The sequence below is a fragment of the Mus caroli genome, unplaced genomic scaffold (assembly GCF_978045245.1).
Source record: "Mus caroli unplaced genomic scaffold, Mus_caroli_1 scaffold_14, whole genome shotgun sequence".
NCBI lineage: Eukaryota > Metazoa > Chordata > Mammalia > Rodentia > Muridae > Mus > Mus caroli.
Window position 1 is genome coordinate 63,317,349 of NW_028227269.1, and position 14,124 is coordinate 63,331,472.

The 14,124-nt window shown below is 39.9% G+C and overlaps 1 protein-coding gene across 4 annotated transcripts in view; it reads left to right on the forward strand.

The window, feature by feature from the left end:
- The first annotated feature begins 143 nt into the window (after positions 1–143).
- The window catches only part of Togaram1 (TOG array regulator of axonemal microtubules 1), a 59,940-nt gene continuing 45,959 nt past the window's right edge, over positions 144–14,124 (forward strand). For 2 of the 4 annotated variants that reach the window (XM_029484612.2, XM_029484613.2), the window contains exons 1-4: positions 144–2,438; positions 4,611–4,640; positions 10,836–10,992; positions 12,474–12,608. In XM_029484612.2, the coding sequence (XP_029340472.1) occupies positions 387–2,438; positions 4,611–4,640; positions 10,836–10,992; positions 12,474–12,608 (2,374 nt within the window). In that variant the 5' untranslated portion in view covers positions 144–386. The remainder of the gene's footprint in view (positions 2,439–4,610; positions 4,641–10,835; positions 10,993–12,473; positions 12,609–14,124) is intronic. The other 2 variants (XM_021179077.3, XM_021179079.2) reach the window with 1 other exon arrangement.

Sequence of the window (14,124 nt, forward strand, 5' to 3'; positions counted from 1 at the left end):
CTACGTTGAGACTTCCTCTTCCAGGAGTCTTCGGCCTATGCTTTAAGACCCTACGTGGACTACATGACCCAGCATCCACCGCGGCAGTTTGGTTTCCGGGTCAAGAGGTCCGCTCCGGGTGCATCACCATGGAAGCGCTCGGTTTGGTCACGTGGTGGCCCTGGTTACGCCGGGTGGCGGCTGTGGGGTCCCAGGCTCAGCGGGGGCCATTTTGCCGGAGGCTGGCTCCGGGAGTGGAAGGCCCAAGCGGCCTGGCAGCTGACCGGAGCCGTTCCTTCTCTTCCTCTGCAGCTCGGGGCTTGGAGAGGAGCTGGAAGGCTGGGCTTCATCCAGCCCTCCCAAGACCGCAATGGTTCCCTCCAGCTCTCGCTACCTGACGACCCTCCATGGCGGCCGCGCCTTCGGAGCTGCTCCCGCTGCCGCCTCCTGCGACCCCTGGTTCCTATCGCCTCCTGAGCCGCTGTCGTCCTTACGCCCCAGGGACTGATGGTCGTCGATCCGGGGGCACCATGAGAGGCGAGAAAAACTACTACTGCCGTGGGGCTGCCGGGGATCATGGCTCCTGCCCCGCGACGCCGTCGCCTCTGGCCTCGACCCTCCTGTTACCGGCGGAGGCTGTTTCAACTAGCTGGTCCGGGCCTGGAAGTGGGCTCTCGGGCGGAGATGAGGAGGAGACTCGGCTTCTTCAACTCCTGCGCACCGCACCGGATCCTTCCGAGGCGTTCCAGGCTTTGCAGGCTGCCTTGCCGCGGCGAGGCGGCCGGCTTGGCTTTCCCCGCCGCAAGGAAGCCTTATATCGGGCGCTGGGCCGAGTGCTTGTGGAAGGCGGTAGTGAGGAGAAGAGGCTCTGCTTGCAGCTTCTCTCGGATGTTCTTCGGGGTCAGGGCGAGGCGGGTCAGCTGGAAGAGGCCTTCAGTTTAGCGCTTTTGCCTCAACTCGTTGTCTCGTTACGAGAAGATAACCCTGCCCTACGGAAAGATGCGCTGCAGATCCTGCATATTTGTCTTAGGCGTAGTTCTGGGCAGGTCCTGCGAACTCTCATCCAGGGCCTGGAAAGTCCAGATGCCCGGCTTAGAGCTTCCACTGCGCTGTTGCTCCCTATCTTGTTCACTCCTGAGGATTTGTTGCAGGGTTTGGATCTCACTGAAGTAATAATATCTCTGGCCCGAAAGCTTGGGGATCAGGAGATGGAAGAAGAATCCGAGACAGCCTTCTCGTCACTTCAACAAATTGGAGAACGACTTGGTCAAGAGAGGTTTCACTCCTACATCTCGCGTTTGCCTTCTGCACTGAGGAGGCACTACAATCGCCGCCTGGAGTCCCAGTATGGAAGTCAGGTTCCTTATTATTTGGAGCTAGAAGCCTCTGGGTTTTCTGAAGATGCTGCCCCGTGTGTAGTGAATCTTTCCAGTAGCAATCTTAAATTTGGAATTATTCCCCAGGAACTCCATGCAAGATTGTTGGATCAGGAAGATTATAAAAACAGGACTCAGGCTGTTGAAGAACTAAAGCAGTTGCTGGGAAAATTTAACCCAAGTTCGACCCCTCACTCTAGTCTCGTTGGTTTCATTAGCTTGTTGTATAACTTGCTAGACGATTCCAATTTCAAAGTGGTCCATGGCACACTTCAAGTTCTCCATTTGCTGGTCATTCGCCTGGGCGAGCAGGTGCAACAGTTCTTGGGACCAGTTATAGCGGCTTCTGTGAAAGTGCTGGCAGACAACAAGTTGGTGATCAAGCAGGAGTACATGAAAATCTTCCTAAAGCTAATGAAAGAAGTGGGTCCTCAGCGGGTGCTTTCTTTGCTCCTGGAAAACCTTAAACATAAGCATTCCAGAGTAAGGGAGGAAGTAGTGAATATTTGCATCTGTTCCCTCCTGACCTACCCCAGTGAGGATTTTGACTTACCCAAACTGTCCTTTGATCTTGCTCCAGCTCTTGTGGATAGCAAACGCAGGGTACGCCAGGCAGCTTTAGAGGCCTTTGCTGTTTTGGCATCATCAATGGGCTCAGGTAAAACCAATGTTCTTTTTAAAGCTGTAGATACTGTTGAATTGCAGGATAATGGCGATGGAGTGATGAATGCCGTGCAGGCCCGATTGGCCAGAAAAACTCTTCCACGGCTAACAGAACAGGGATTTGTGGAGTATGCAATACTCATGCCCTCTTCAGCCCAGGGCAGGTCAAGCCATTTGGCACATGGAGCAGATACAGACTGGCTTATGTCCGGTAACAGGACTCAGAGTGCACACTGCTACTGTGGTGACCACACCAGGGACAGCATGCAACTTTATGGATCCTACAGTCCAACTATCTGTACCCGAAGGGTTTTAAGTGCTGGAAAGGGGAAAAATAAATTACCATGGGAAAATGAGCAGCCTGGAGTCATGGGAGAAAACCAGACCTCCAATTCCAAGGACATTAAAGATACAGAGCAGGTATGCTTAATATTCTTAACTTAAAAGTAAAAGAATTCACAGTTAAGTTTTTGAATTAAGTGCTGATGTGAACATCCATTATAATAGTATGGGGTAGGTCAGTGCTTTTAATGGTTTCCTTGATTAAATTTGAGTTACAATGAGCTATGGACAATAAATGGGTGTCAATTATGGGTTTTAATCATGCCACTCACCTCAGTCATACAACACTGAATACCCAGAAGGTACTAGATAAAGAACTAAACTGTACTTCCAAGTGGTTTCTGGAGAGGATTATAAGCCGGCAATGAATGTGTGAAGTGTGAGGCTAGAAGTACAGAGTGCTGTGGAATACCTGATTCCATAGAAAGACAAAAAGCAGAAAAGCCTTCAGGGTTCTGATCCTTGAACTCAGATTCCTGTCCCTGCGAAGCTTTTGTTTTAAAATTTACTAATCTACATGTAAATTCAGAGTACCATTAGTACTTTATACTTCATAGTATTTCCCAGGTAACATCTTGCCCTATTTTTACTCTGTATTTTATGAACTATTTCATAGTAAATTGCACACATTTTGGGTTTCATTCTTTAACATTATAACATACATCTTCTTAAAATAAGTTATTTTATTACTAGTAGTAATAAAACAATAGAATACTAGTAATTATTGTATATAGCTTTTATTTAGTTTTTTCCATTTGTTCCCAAACTGTGTTTTACATTTATTTTATAGTTATCATCCCATATCCAATTATAGATGGTGCCTTTTTATTTAATATTATGTCCCTACTTGTGTGTGGGACTTGTATGTTTTTGTTTGTTTGGTTGGTTTTTTCATGGTAGGCCCCCTTTCCCCTGAAAGGTTGGGGTAATTGTTTTGTGGAATATCTCACATGAATTTATATGATTGTTTCTATTTGAGTAGAGTCAGGTTAAAAATAATTAGCAACTATATTATCTCAGTCATGGGTACAGTACAGTGAGATTGCCCCACCTTGAGTAATGCCTCAGTTTAGCATTTGATTAAGTGACAAGATCCATTATAAAGGTATATTTTCCCCTTCACTGTAGATATTGCATTGAGACTACACATACCTCAACAATGTTTTACTCATTGCTTTTGACAGCCAGTGAATAGTTTTATTTGTATTAATTATTACATTGAGAGCTACAAAATGTAATTAAAGACAAAAACATTTCCTCTATATTTGTTACCTAAATTTCTTTTCTATATGTAATCATTATCTCCTGTCTTTAATTTTTGCTATTAAAAAGTTTTTTTTTAAGATTTAACTTCTATTTATGTGTCTGTAGGTATGACTCTGTGTGTGCATTCATCTGTGTGTGTGTGTGTGTGTGTGTGTGTGTGTGTGTGTGTGTATTCATCTATGGAGGCTAGAAGAGGGTGTCAACTCTGAATGAGCTAGAGGAGTTACAGGCTTCTGTGATGGGCCTGGTGTAAATACCGAGGACCAAACTCTGCTCTGCAAGAGTTCGGAACTGCTGAGCTTTCTTTCCAACCCCAGAGTACGCTCTTTTAAAATGTATTTAGATTTCTACTTTTTACTGAAAATACATTTTTCCATAAGTATATTCTGATCAATTCCCCCCCCCCCAGCTCCTCCCAAATCCTCTTCACCTCCACACCCACCCAATTCCACAGTCTTTCTCCACTAGAAAACCAACAGGCAACTCAAAAACAAACAGCAAACCAGAATAGGATAAAAGAAGCAAACAGGAAAAAACAAAAACGAGCCAAAGAAAAAGCCCAAGAAACACTTGAACACTGAGAAATATGATAAAAACACAAAACCAGAAACCATATTATATAAGCAAAAACCTGTAAGGGTTAAAAATACACATATATGCTCAGACAAAGCATTTTGGGACAAAAACTTCCTAAAAATACCATTGAGTTCATTTTTGTGTTAGCTATCAAGTTAGGATTTTTAATGCTAAATTGTCCCCTATTTGACCAGTGGCTGGCTCCCTGTGATCTTTGGCATGATTAGTGTTTGGGTCTTTCCTTAAGATAGAATGCTAAGCCTTACCTGATATCTTTATTGTTTCCCACTTGGAATCAGCTGTTCCCACTCTCCACCCAGGATCCTAATATTACCAATATAGCAGAGTAGTATTTCAAAACCAAATTCTGGGTATGTTTTCACTCATTGCTAACTCTTGCCATTGCAGATTGGCCCTTTCAGTGGACAGAACCAAGAGGTATCTTTTTGTTTGTTTGTTTGATTTAATGACTTCTTATGAGTATCTTGAATTGAATTGGCAGTGTAAGTTCTCTGATACTTTCTATTACTCTATATTTGGTCTCCCCTCTTTTGTAACGAAAGCCTAACTTCCAATATTGTGCACTGTATCCTACCTAACATACAAAAATTTAAGACCAAAATATCTAGTAAATAAAAACCAAGATGTCTTCATAAATTTCCTTGCCTTTTGGTTTAGTTTTGGTACCCATCCTCCTACTCCCAAAGACAGGTCTCATTATGTAGCTCTGGTTATCCTGAAACTCATTATGTAGACTGGACTGGCCTCAGACTCACAGAGATTCACCTCCTGAGCACTGGGATTAAAGGTGTGTCCCATTATGTCTAGCTGCATAGTTATTTTTTGTATTTTGAATTACCACATAAAGGGTAATTTTAAAGGCTGAAGATGGAGAATGTTGCCTAGCATGTACAGGCTGTGGGCTCACCTCCAGCACCACAAACGTGAAATAAAAACAAAAAACTTAACTACCTACAAGAACTTTGAATGAGTTAGTTCTTTTGGCAGGGCAAATGCAGATGCTCCTTGTGATAGATTTATATGCTAGTAAACTCACTGTAACTTGAAAATGTCATAAGTCAAAACACATTTACTAAGTCTAGCCTATTGAACATCATAGCTTCACAGCCTAATATACTGTAGAGAAGAGGTTATTTCTGCTCATAACTCTGGGACTGAGTGCTGCTCAGCAGTGCAAGGAAAGATCAAAATTCAAAATACTGTTTCTACTGAATGCATATTGCTTTGCCATAAGGTAAAAAGTGTAAGTCAAGGATTTACAGTGGATAAAGTGCATTTTTTATGTTCAGTCTTTAGCACTAGTACAGAAGTTGATGGAGCTGACTTCTAAGTGTCCTCATTGCTCACTTATCTTTCCCTTTCCAAAGGGTTGTATTTAGTTATTTTTTGTGCTGGGATTGAACCCAGGTAAGCACTCTTTTAAAGTATATCTCCAGTTCCACCTTTTTTGTTTGATTTTTGTACTGTTATATATTATAATAAGGAGTGTTATTAAGCCTGCTTGTTCTGCCACTAATCTAAGATGTTTGGTGGCTATATTAAGATTGGTTCTGGCTGGGCATGGTGGCACATGGTTGTAATCCTAGCACATGGGAGGTGGAGGCAAGGCAGTTGAGATGTTAAAGGACATCCTTGGCTACTCAATGAGTGGGAGGCCAACCAGGGCTACATGAGACCCTGTGTCAAAACAATAGTAATAATTATTATAATAAATTATAATAAAAAGATTCTGGTGCTGACCTTAACAACAGGAATCAGAAAATAAGTGCATTTCTGAAATGCCCATGTAGACTAATTTATATATGAAAGCTTCAGTGGTGAAACTGAAATTAACTGCAGAACTCAAGTTGTAAATATGTACCCAGAAATGCTTGTAGAAATACACTGTAAGTTTTATAAAAGGAGAGAGCATGGACAAAATATATACACATTTGAAAACATGCAGCTTTAAAAAAGTGTATTGCGTATTATTAGTTTGTTTTTAGAGCAGCTTTAGGGTAATAGCTACACTAAATAAAAAGTGCAGGTGGTTAACACTTAAACAGCCTGCTCCAGAACTCCCAGCACACCATTGGTAGAGCATATGATTTAGTCAAAGAAAACAGCAAGAAGAACCAAAGAGTTCCTTCTTTACATTAGGCTTCACTCTTGCGTTGTTATTCGGTTGGGTTGGCAAGTATATCTGTGTGAACAGGATCCACCATGGTGATAACATAAAGAATAGTTTAGTTGCTATACATAGCCTCTGTGTTATGAATGCTTATCCCTCCTTCCCCTCCCCTTCCCTTGCCAAACACCGGTCTTTTTTTATTTGCACACGTCTGCCTTTTTCTGAGTTTCATGGAGTTGCAGTCATACAGAAAGCATATGCACCAGCCTCATAGAATGAGGTAGGAAATCTGCCTTAAGCATGTCTTCTAAATAAGAGTATAGAAAATTGACAAAATTTTTTCTGCAAATGTCAAATAGATTTCATTAATGAACATGGTTGTGCCTGATGCTTTCTGTTTTGGAAGGTGATTATTCAATGGATTTAGAAGTAGACCTGGTCAAATTATCTTTTTCATCCTAATATTGATATAATTTATGTGGGTTTTTTTCTCATTTCTGCTTAAAAATGTGTCTTCATTTTTAGCCTAACTAAAAGCTTAACAATTTTATTGATCTTTTAAAAAAAAAAAAACAGCCTTTAGTTTTGTGAAGTGTCTGTTTTGATTTCTTGTTTTCACTGATTTCTATGCTTTTTTTTTTTATTACTTTTTTCCTCTACTTGCTTTTATTTTTAACTTGTTCTCTTCCTTGTTTACATTTTATTTATTTATTGGGGGGAGATGGGAAGCACTTGTGCCATAATACATATATGGAAGTCATAGGACAACTTGAGAGGATTGGTTCTCTCCTTGTGCCATATGGATTGTGGGATTGAAGTTTGGTCATCAGGTTTGGCTGCAATGCCTTTACCTGGTGAGCCATCTTGCTGGCCCCAAAACTTTAGTTTTTAATAATGGAAACAATTTTGCTATTCCAGAAACATCTTTATCTAGTTTGAAATTTGCTTAAATTTCACATAGTATTTCTTCTTTGACTTATGTGTAAATTACAAGTATTTTTTTTTTTTTAAGTTTCCAAGTACTGTTTTTTTTTGGGGGGGGGGGGTTAGTCTTTTCTCTTCATTGCTGATTTCTAGCTTAATGTCTTTCAGTTTGAGAACAGCTATTGACATATTCTTTTACATTTCTTAATGTGTTTTGTGGCCTTGAGTGTGGTCTCTTTCTATGTGTGTGTGGATGAGAGTATGTTTTCAAGTGTGAGTGTGTAAAGGCCAGAGGTTGACATTGAGTGCCTTCCTCTGTATATGTCTGCCTTCTGTTTTGAGGTGTGATTTCTATTGAACTTGGAACTGGGGTGTTCATCAGCAAGCTCCAGGGATCAGCCTGTGTCTGCCCTATCCACTTCGCACTGGGGTTACAGATCCTGCATCCACGGGGGATCTAGACCCAGGTCCTCATGCTTGTGCAGCAGGTGCCTTACCTGCTTGCTGTCTTCTTAGCCCAGACTATTCTCTAATACTGATGAATGTGAGCTTGAGAGGAATACCCAATCTGGTGCTAGATGAAATTATCTATAGATGATAATTATATCGAGTTCATTCAGGTTGTTGAGTGCAATTGTCCTTTCTGTTTTTCTCCATATGAATCTATCAATTTCTGATGATGATGGAGTCGCCAACTATAGTAGTGGATTTATTTATTTCTCCTTGCTGTTCTGCTTGTATTTCTGTCGCATAGTTTGACACTATATTGTTATTAAAATGATATTTTCTTGGAGTATTGATCTCTTTATTGAGAGGTACTCCTTTTATGGCTATTCATTTTTTGCTCCCAAGTTCAAATTGTCTGACATTAATAGCCATACCCGATTTCCTATTTTTAATTTTATTTGTATAAGTATTTCGCCTTTATGTATGTCTGTGTATAACATACGTATAGTGCTCCTGGGGCCAGAAGAGGGTGTTGCTGGATCCTGTGAGACTGGAATTATAGACTTTTGTAAACTGCAAGGGATATGCTGGGAGTCTAACCATTGTCCTCTGGAAGAGCAACTAGTCAGTACTCTTAACTGCTGAGCCAACTCTCCCACCCCGTGCCTGCTTTCTTTTTATGTATGTTAGCATGGTATCTCTATCTTTTTACATAATATGTATACATTAATATATTTAAAATTGCTTTCTTGTAGATAATACATAGTTAGGTTTTGCTTTTTTGTTTTACTCAGACAACTCCTTTAAAATGTTCTTTTGGTGAGTGTGATATATATATATATGGTATAGGCTGTGTGCATATGTATGTAGGAGGTATCTGTTGTCCGACTGTATCACTGTGCCTCATTTCCTTCAGACAGTCTCTTACTGAACCTGAGGTGGCTGATAGTCAGCAGTCTTCAGAGATTCTCTTGTCTCTGTCTGACAGCACTGAGGCTACTGGCATATGTTCAGTCATCCTCTGCTTTTCTTCTCTCTCTCTCTCTTATGTGCGTTCTGGAGATTTGAACTCAGGACCTCCTGCTTGCACAGCAAATGCTCTTAACTGCTGAGCTATCTCTGTAGCCCATCTCGTGTTGTAATTGGTATAGATTAAACTATTAACACTTAATATGAATTAGTACATATCATATTTTCTATTTGTTGCTTATGTTTATTTCTGTCTTTAACATTTTTAGTCTTTTATAGATTTAATTGAGAATGTTTATGATCCTGTCTTTTCCTTTTCTATAGCATATCAGTTACTCTTTTATTTGTCTATTTGTTTTATAGTTGCCTTAGAGTATGTGTTTACATCTTTACAGACACAATAAATAGAAACATTAATACTACTGTTTTGAGTTGTTAGAGCAATCAAGAATAAGAGAAAGGGGAGCCAAAGAGAAAGTTTAATGCTTAAGAGTACTTGCTACGCTTTCAATTCCCAACACCTACATAGTGACTCACAACCATCTGTAATTATAGTTCCAGGAGACCTGACACTCTCTTTTGGCCCTCCTGGGCACCAGACACATACATGATGCATAGAAATACATGCAGGCAACACACACACACACACACACACACACACACACACACTAAAATTTTTTTAAAAATTCATTATATCTCCCTTATTGTTTCTCCAGTGCACTTCTATATGTCTGTCAGTCTCTTTCTCTTCTTCTCTCTCTCTCTCTGCTTTCTCTGTGTGTATGTATTAAGGATTTTTGACTTTAATTTTCTTTTCATAAGAAGAACTCTTAAAATTTGTTGTAAGGCAAGGTCTTACTAGAAAAATGCCCAATTTCTGTTTGTCTGTGGACGCTGTTTTGTCCTTCACTTTTGTGGTAATTTCCATGGATTCAGAATTCTAGCAAGGCTGATAGCATTTGATTGTTCCTTTCATTTTCTTGGCATTTTATTTCACATACTTTCTTCTCTCTTCCATGACTTCTAAGGAGTCAGATGTATTTTTTAATTTGGATTCTGTATCAATCGAGTGTTTTCTTTTTTCTCTTCTTTGCCTCTAGCATTTTCTTTGTCTATGATTTTCGGTAAGTGGAAGATGATGTTTCTGTGGTGTTTATGTGCATGCCACAGTTAGCATGTGGTGGTCAGAGGACAGCTTGTAGGAGTTGATTTTCTGCTTCCTCGGTGTGGGGGTCAAACTCAGGTCATCAGACTTGGCAGGAATTTCCTTTACTTACTGAGCCTTTCTCCAGCCTGTGGTTTTGGTTTTATAACAGTGCTAACTCAGGGCTGCTCTCACTGTTTGACGGACTTATTAGAGTTTGGAAAGGTAATAAGACAGGATGGGTTAAAAAAATTGACATTAATTACAAAGCAAATACAATGTGAAATTTACTGCACAGCGAAGAATATTTATTGCATCATCTACTAGTCTATCTGCTAATCTTTTGTTTTAAATTATTCAGTTGGAAGTTACCTGTAATTGGCTTCTTGTTTAATTCTACCATATGAACAATTGTAGAAATTGTAATACTGACTTGGAAGAACTTTCATCACTAACAAATTATGCTATGTTTATGAGGAAGTATCTGGAAACCATCAAGTACTGTGTGTGTGTGTGTGTGTGGTGTACTTGGCGTTTGTTTGTTTGTTTGTTTGCGTGTTTGTTGCTAGTCAGGCTTCTCATATACCTGTAAGCACGTTTTATCACTGAGCACCTCTCTGGCCCCTACTTAACTGGTTGTAACCAGAGCCCTGTAGGGCTCCAGGACATTAGTAATCACTAATGCTTGTCTGTTAGGTTGCTCATTGCCTAATGCTGAAATGACTTAGAGTAGTTTCTGCTGATGCGTCAGACATCCTTTCCTTTTGTGTTTTTTCTCCTCTCTTACTGCCAGATATATAGTTTAGAAAGGTAAAGAAAAGACTTGAAGTCTAGTAAAAGAAAGAAAAAACTAGCATTTCTATCTTGGAAGGAAAAATACTGTAAATGTGTCATACTGAATGAGTGTTTGTGTTACATACTCAATAATTCTGTTCTTTATCTGGGTTTTGTAATTGGTTTTAAATTATTTATTACCAAGGAGACTTAGCAAAAATTTGCTAACTTACTCTCTTCTCAGTTTTCAGCTCATGACCTTATCCCATCTCCAAAATTAAAGCCCACTCAAGGAATGCCAGTCAGTGACGATTTATGTTTTAGCAAAAAAAGGTCATCAAGAAACTTATTTCAGAGTAGTCGAGACTTTAACTCAGAGTCAATTCCTACATGTGGTGCTGGTAAGTAAATATTTGAAATAATAGATGTGTTGAACTAAGTTAAAGATTTCTCTAAACTTCATAATCCATTTGAGGGCTTGTAGAAAGTGTACATATAATACAATGGACAAGTCAGTTTTAATAAATTATATTATTTACTATATATTTTATATATTTTTATTTACTTCTAAATTTATTTATGTTATATATAAATAATAAATTAATAAATGCTATTGAAGACTACCTAAAAAGCAGACACTTTGACATAATTGTGTCATGATCATAGGTCATCTCATTGTAGGCTGTTAGTAATGGAAGGCCATGGTCACTTAAGACACTAATATTTCTTGAGCATAAGTCTACATGTCGGACATATTTCTTAATGTTCTTAATGTAGCTTTCAAGAAAGGGATAATACTGCGAAAAAGCTTGTATTCTATGCTGTAGGGGGTGGTATACACCTTTAATGATTAAGAGGAAGGAACAAACAGATCTCTATGAGTTCCAGGCCAGGTTGGCCTACAAAGGAGTTTCAGGCCAGCCAGGACTATAGAGTGAGACCCTGTCTCAAAGCCAAAACAAACAGGAAAGCGTCAGTTCTAGTAGAGCAGGGGAGCAAATATTAAACCAATTTAAGACATGATAGATTAGATGGTGATGTGGAAGATTTTAAACTATGTGATTAACAGGCAGTTATGTTAAGGAGGAATGTTTGAAGCAAACTAGATGTGAAGAGGGAAGAGCAAGTGATTTCAGGGCGGAGTAACCAAGATGGTTGAATGAAATGAAAGATGCAAAACTGAAAGGCCTCGCTGTAAGACCTGAGACTGCTAATGAACCAGCCCATTCTGAGAAGAATTTTGAGGTAGTGCTGTCACTTGCCATTTCACTGCCATGCATTTTGGATGTTATTTTTAAAGCAGGTGAAAGGAGGCAAAGGGCAAAAGAGGGAGAACTGACTTAGTTCCCTGTCAGAATCCTGGCTAAGGTTTATAGAGGCTTTAACCAGCACAGCAGTGACTTCGATGAAAATGATCACCTTCTGATTACATGTCATAGGTAAAGCTGACCTGATTTGCTGATAGATTCCTCACAGAAAGTAAGAAAGGGAAGTAAAAAAAAGAATCTAAGAACTGCCAGAGAAATTGGAAAGATGTTTAATTGTGTAGTTATCATAGAAGAAGGTATTTAGCTGAGTATAATGGCATATGGTTTCAATCCCAGCACTCAGGAGGCAGATATGTAGACCAGACTGGCCTTGAATTCACAGATCTTCTGCCTTTGCTGTCTCCTGAGTGCTCTTTGAGAAAGGCAGAATTTTTCTTATTTTTGTGTGTTTGGCCTCCTAAGTGAAGCAGGCAAGAAAAGGATGATATTCTATTGGAAAATCCTATAGTCGTGAGTTAAAATCCAGCATATAATTTTACTAACATTTACAAAATATGTATTCATAAAATAACCTTTATTTTTACTTTGTTACTCCTTGCCTTCCTTTTTCAAAGGTAATACTGCAGATCTTCAGACAAATCTTCCCGGGAAATGTGGGCAGCTTGGATTGTCACAGATAGGTTGTAGAACTGACAGTGTGGGTTCTGACTTACAGTTTTTGGGGACAGCCAATGGCCATCAAGATAAAGGTAAAAGCTCCAGATTTACAAAGCAGCAGCATTATTTATGTTACACTTAGGATGTTATTTATAATGTTACACTAGTGTCATCATGACACTAACTCACACACCAGTGTGTATGATCATAACCTAGCTTGTTAGAATTTAATGATACTAATATTTTTATAATTATTACTCTAAAATGTTAGACTTCTTAATCTTGATTTAAATATGACTAAACTTATGATGAAGGCTATCATCAGTTGAAAGTAACATTAGCCGGGCAGTGGTGGTGCACCCCTTTAATCCCAGCACTTGGGAGGCAGAGGCAGGCGGATTTCTGAGTTCGAGGCCAGCCTGGTCTACAAAGTGAGTTCCAGGACAGCCAGGGCTACCCAGAGAAACCCTGTCTCGGAAGAAAAAAAAAAAAAAAAGTAACATTAATTAAATAGTACTATGCACATGCATTTATTTCGTTTTTTGTTTGTTTGTTTGTTTTTTCGAGACAGGGTTTCTCTGTATAGCCCCGGCTGTCCTGGAACTCACTCTGTAGACAAGACTGGCCTCAAACTCAGAAATCCACCTTCCTCTGCCTCCCGAGTGCTGGGATTGAAGGCATGTGCCACCACGCCCGGTTTAAATTTTAAAGCTACATGGAATTTATTGTGTCTTCTTAGGATCTATATAATTTCCTGACAGGTCATTTCAGATGAGACAAGATATAAACTGGACATGGTAGCTTATGCCTGTGATCCCAGCACTTGGGACAAGGCAGGAGAATTGCCATGACATAAACATGAAGTCTGGGCCAACTGAGGCTACAGGGTGGTTCTTTCCACCCTGGTGGATCCTTGAATAACAAGGTCCAGGTGGGCAAAGGGGGCAGACAGAAGCCCTGTGAGTATACCTATGAAGAATGACCACACGGGGTCTGGCTAAAAGGATAGAACTTTACTTTGGGTGATTCAAGGCTTATAAAGTTTTGGGAACTGAGGGTAGGAACATCCAGGATGAGCAAAGGTCATTGGCTGAGGAATTAGGGTACTGAAATGCCTCATTACCATGGGAAAGCATTTCAGGAATCTTAGGTGCTAACTAAACAGGTTTTTATCAGGAGAAAGGGAGTTGATCTTGTAATCTAAGGCTTCTCAGGTAGAGGTGGGTATTGCTTCTGACAAGGTGAGAGGAGAAGCCCTGACAGTCCATATTGAGCCAAGCTTAGAGGTGGACTTTGACCTTAATTAGCAGAGTTTCCCCACAAGACCCTAATTACAAAAGGACAAAATACATAGAGGAGTAAGAGGATGACATAAACAGGTAGTGGTAGGACTTGGTCTGACACTTGTGGTAGCTGAGTCAGAGACTACATGCTTAGGACACACAGGCTCTGACTTTCACCCAAGAACCATAATTATAAAAACAAACAAACAAACAAAACCTGCTGTGCCTGTTTTGCATGCCTTTAATTTCAGATCTAGGAAGGTACCACTAGAAGTAGGAAGTTAAAAGGCCTGCATAGGCTATGTAGTAAGTTTGAAGGCAGCTT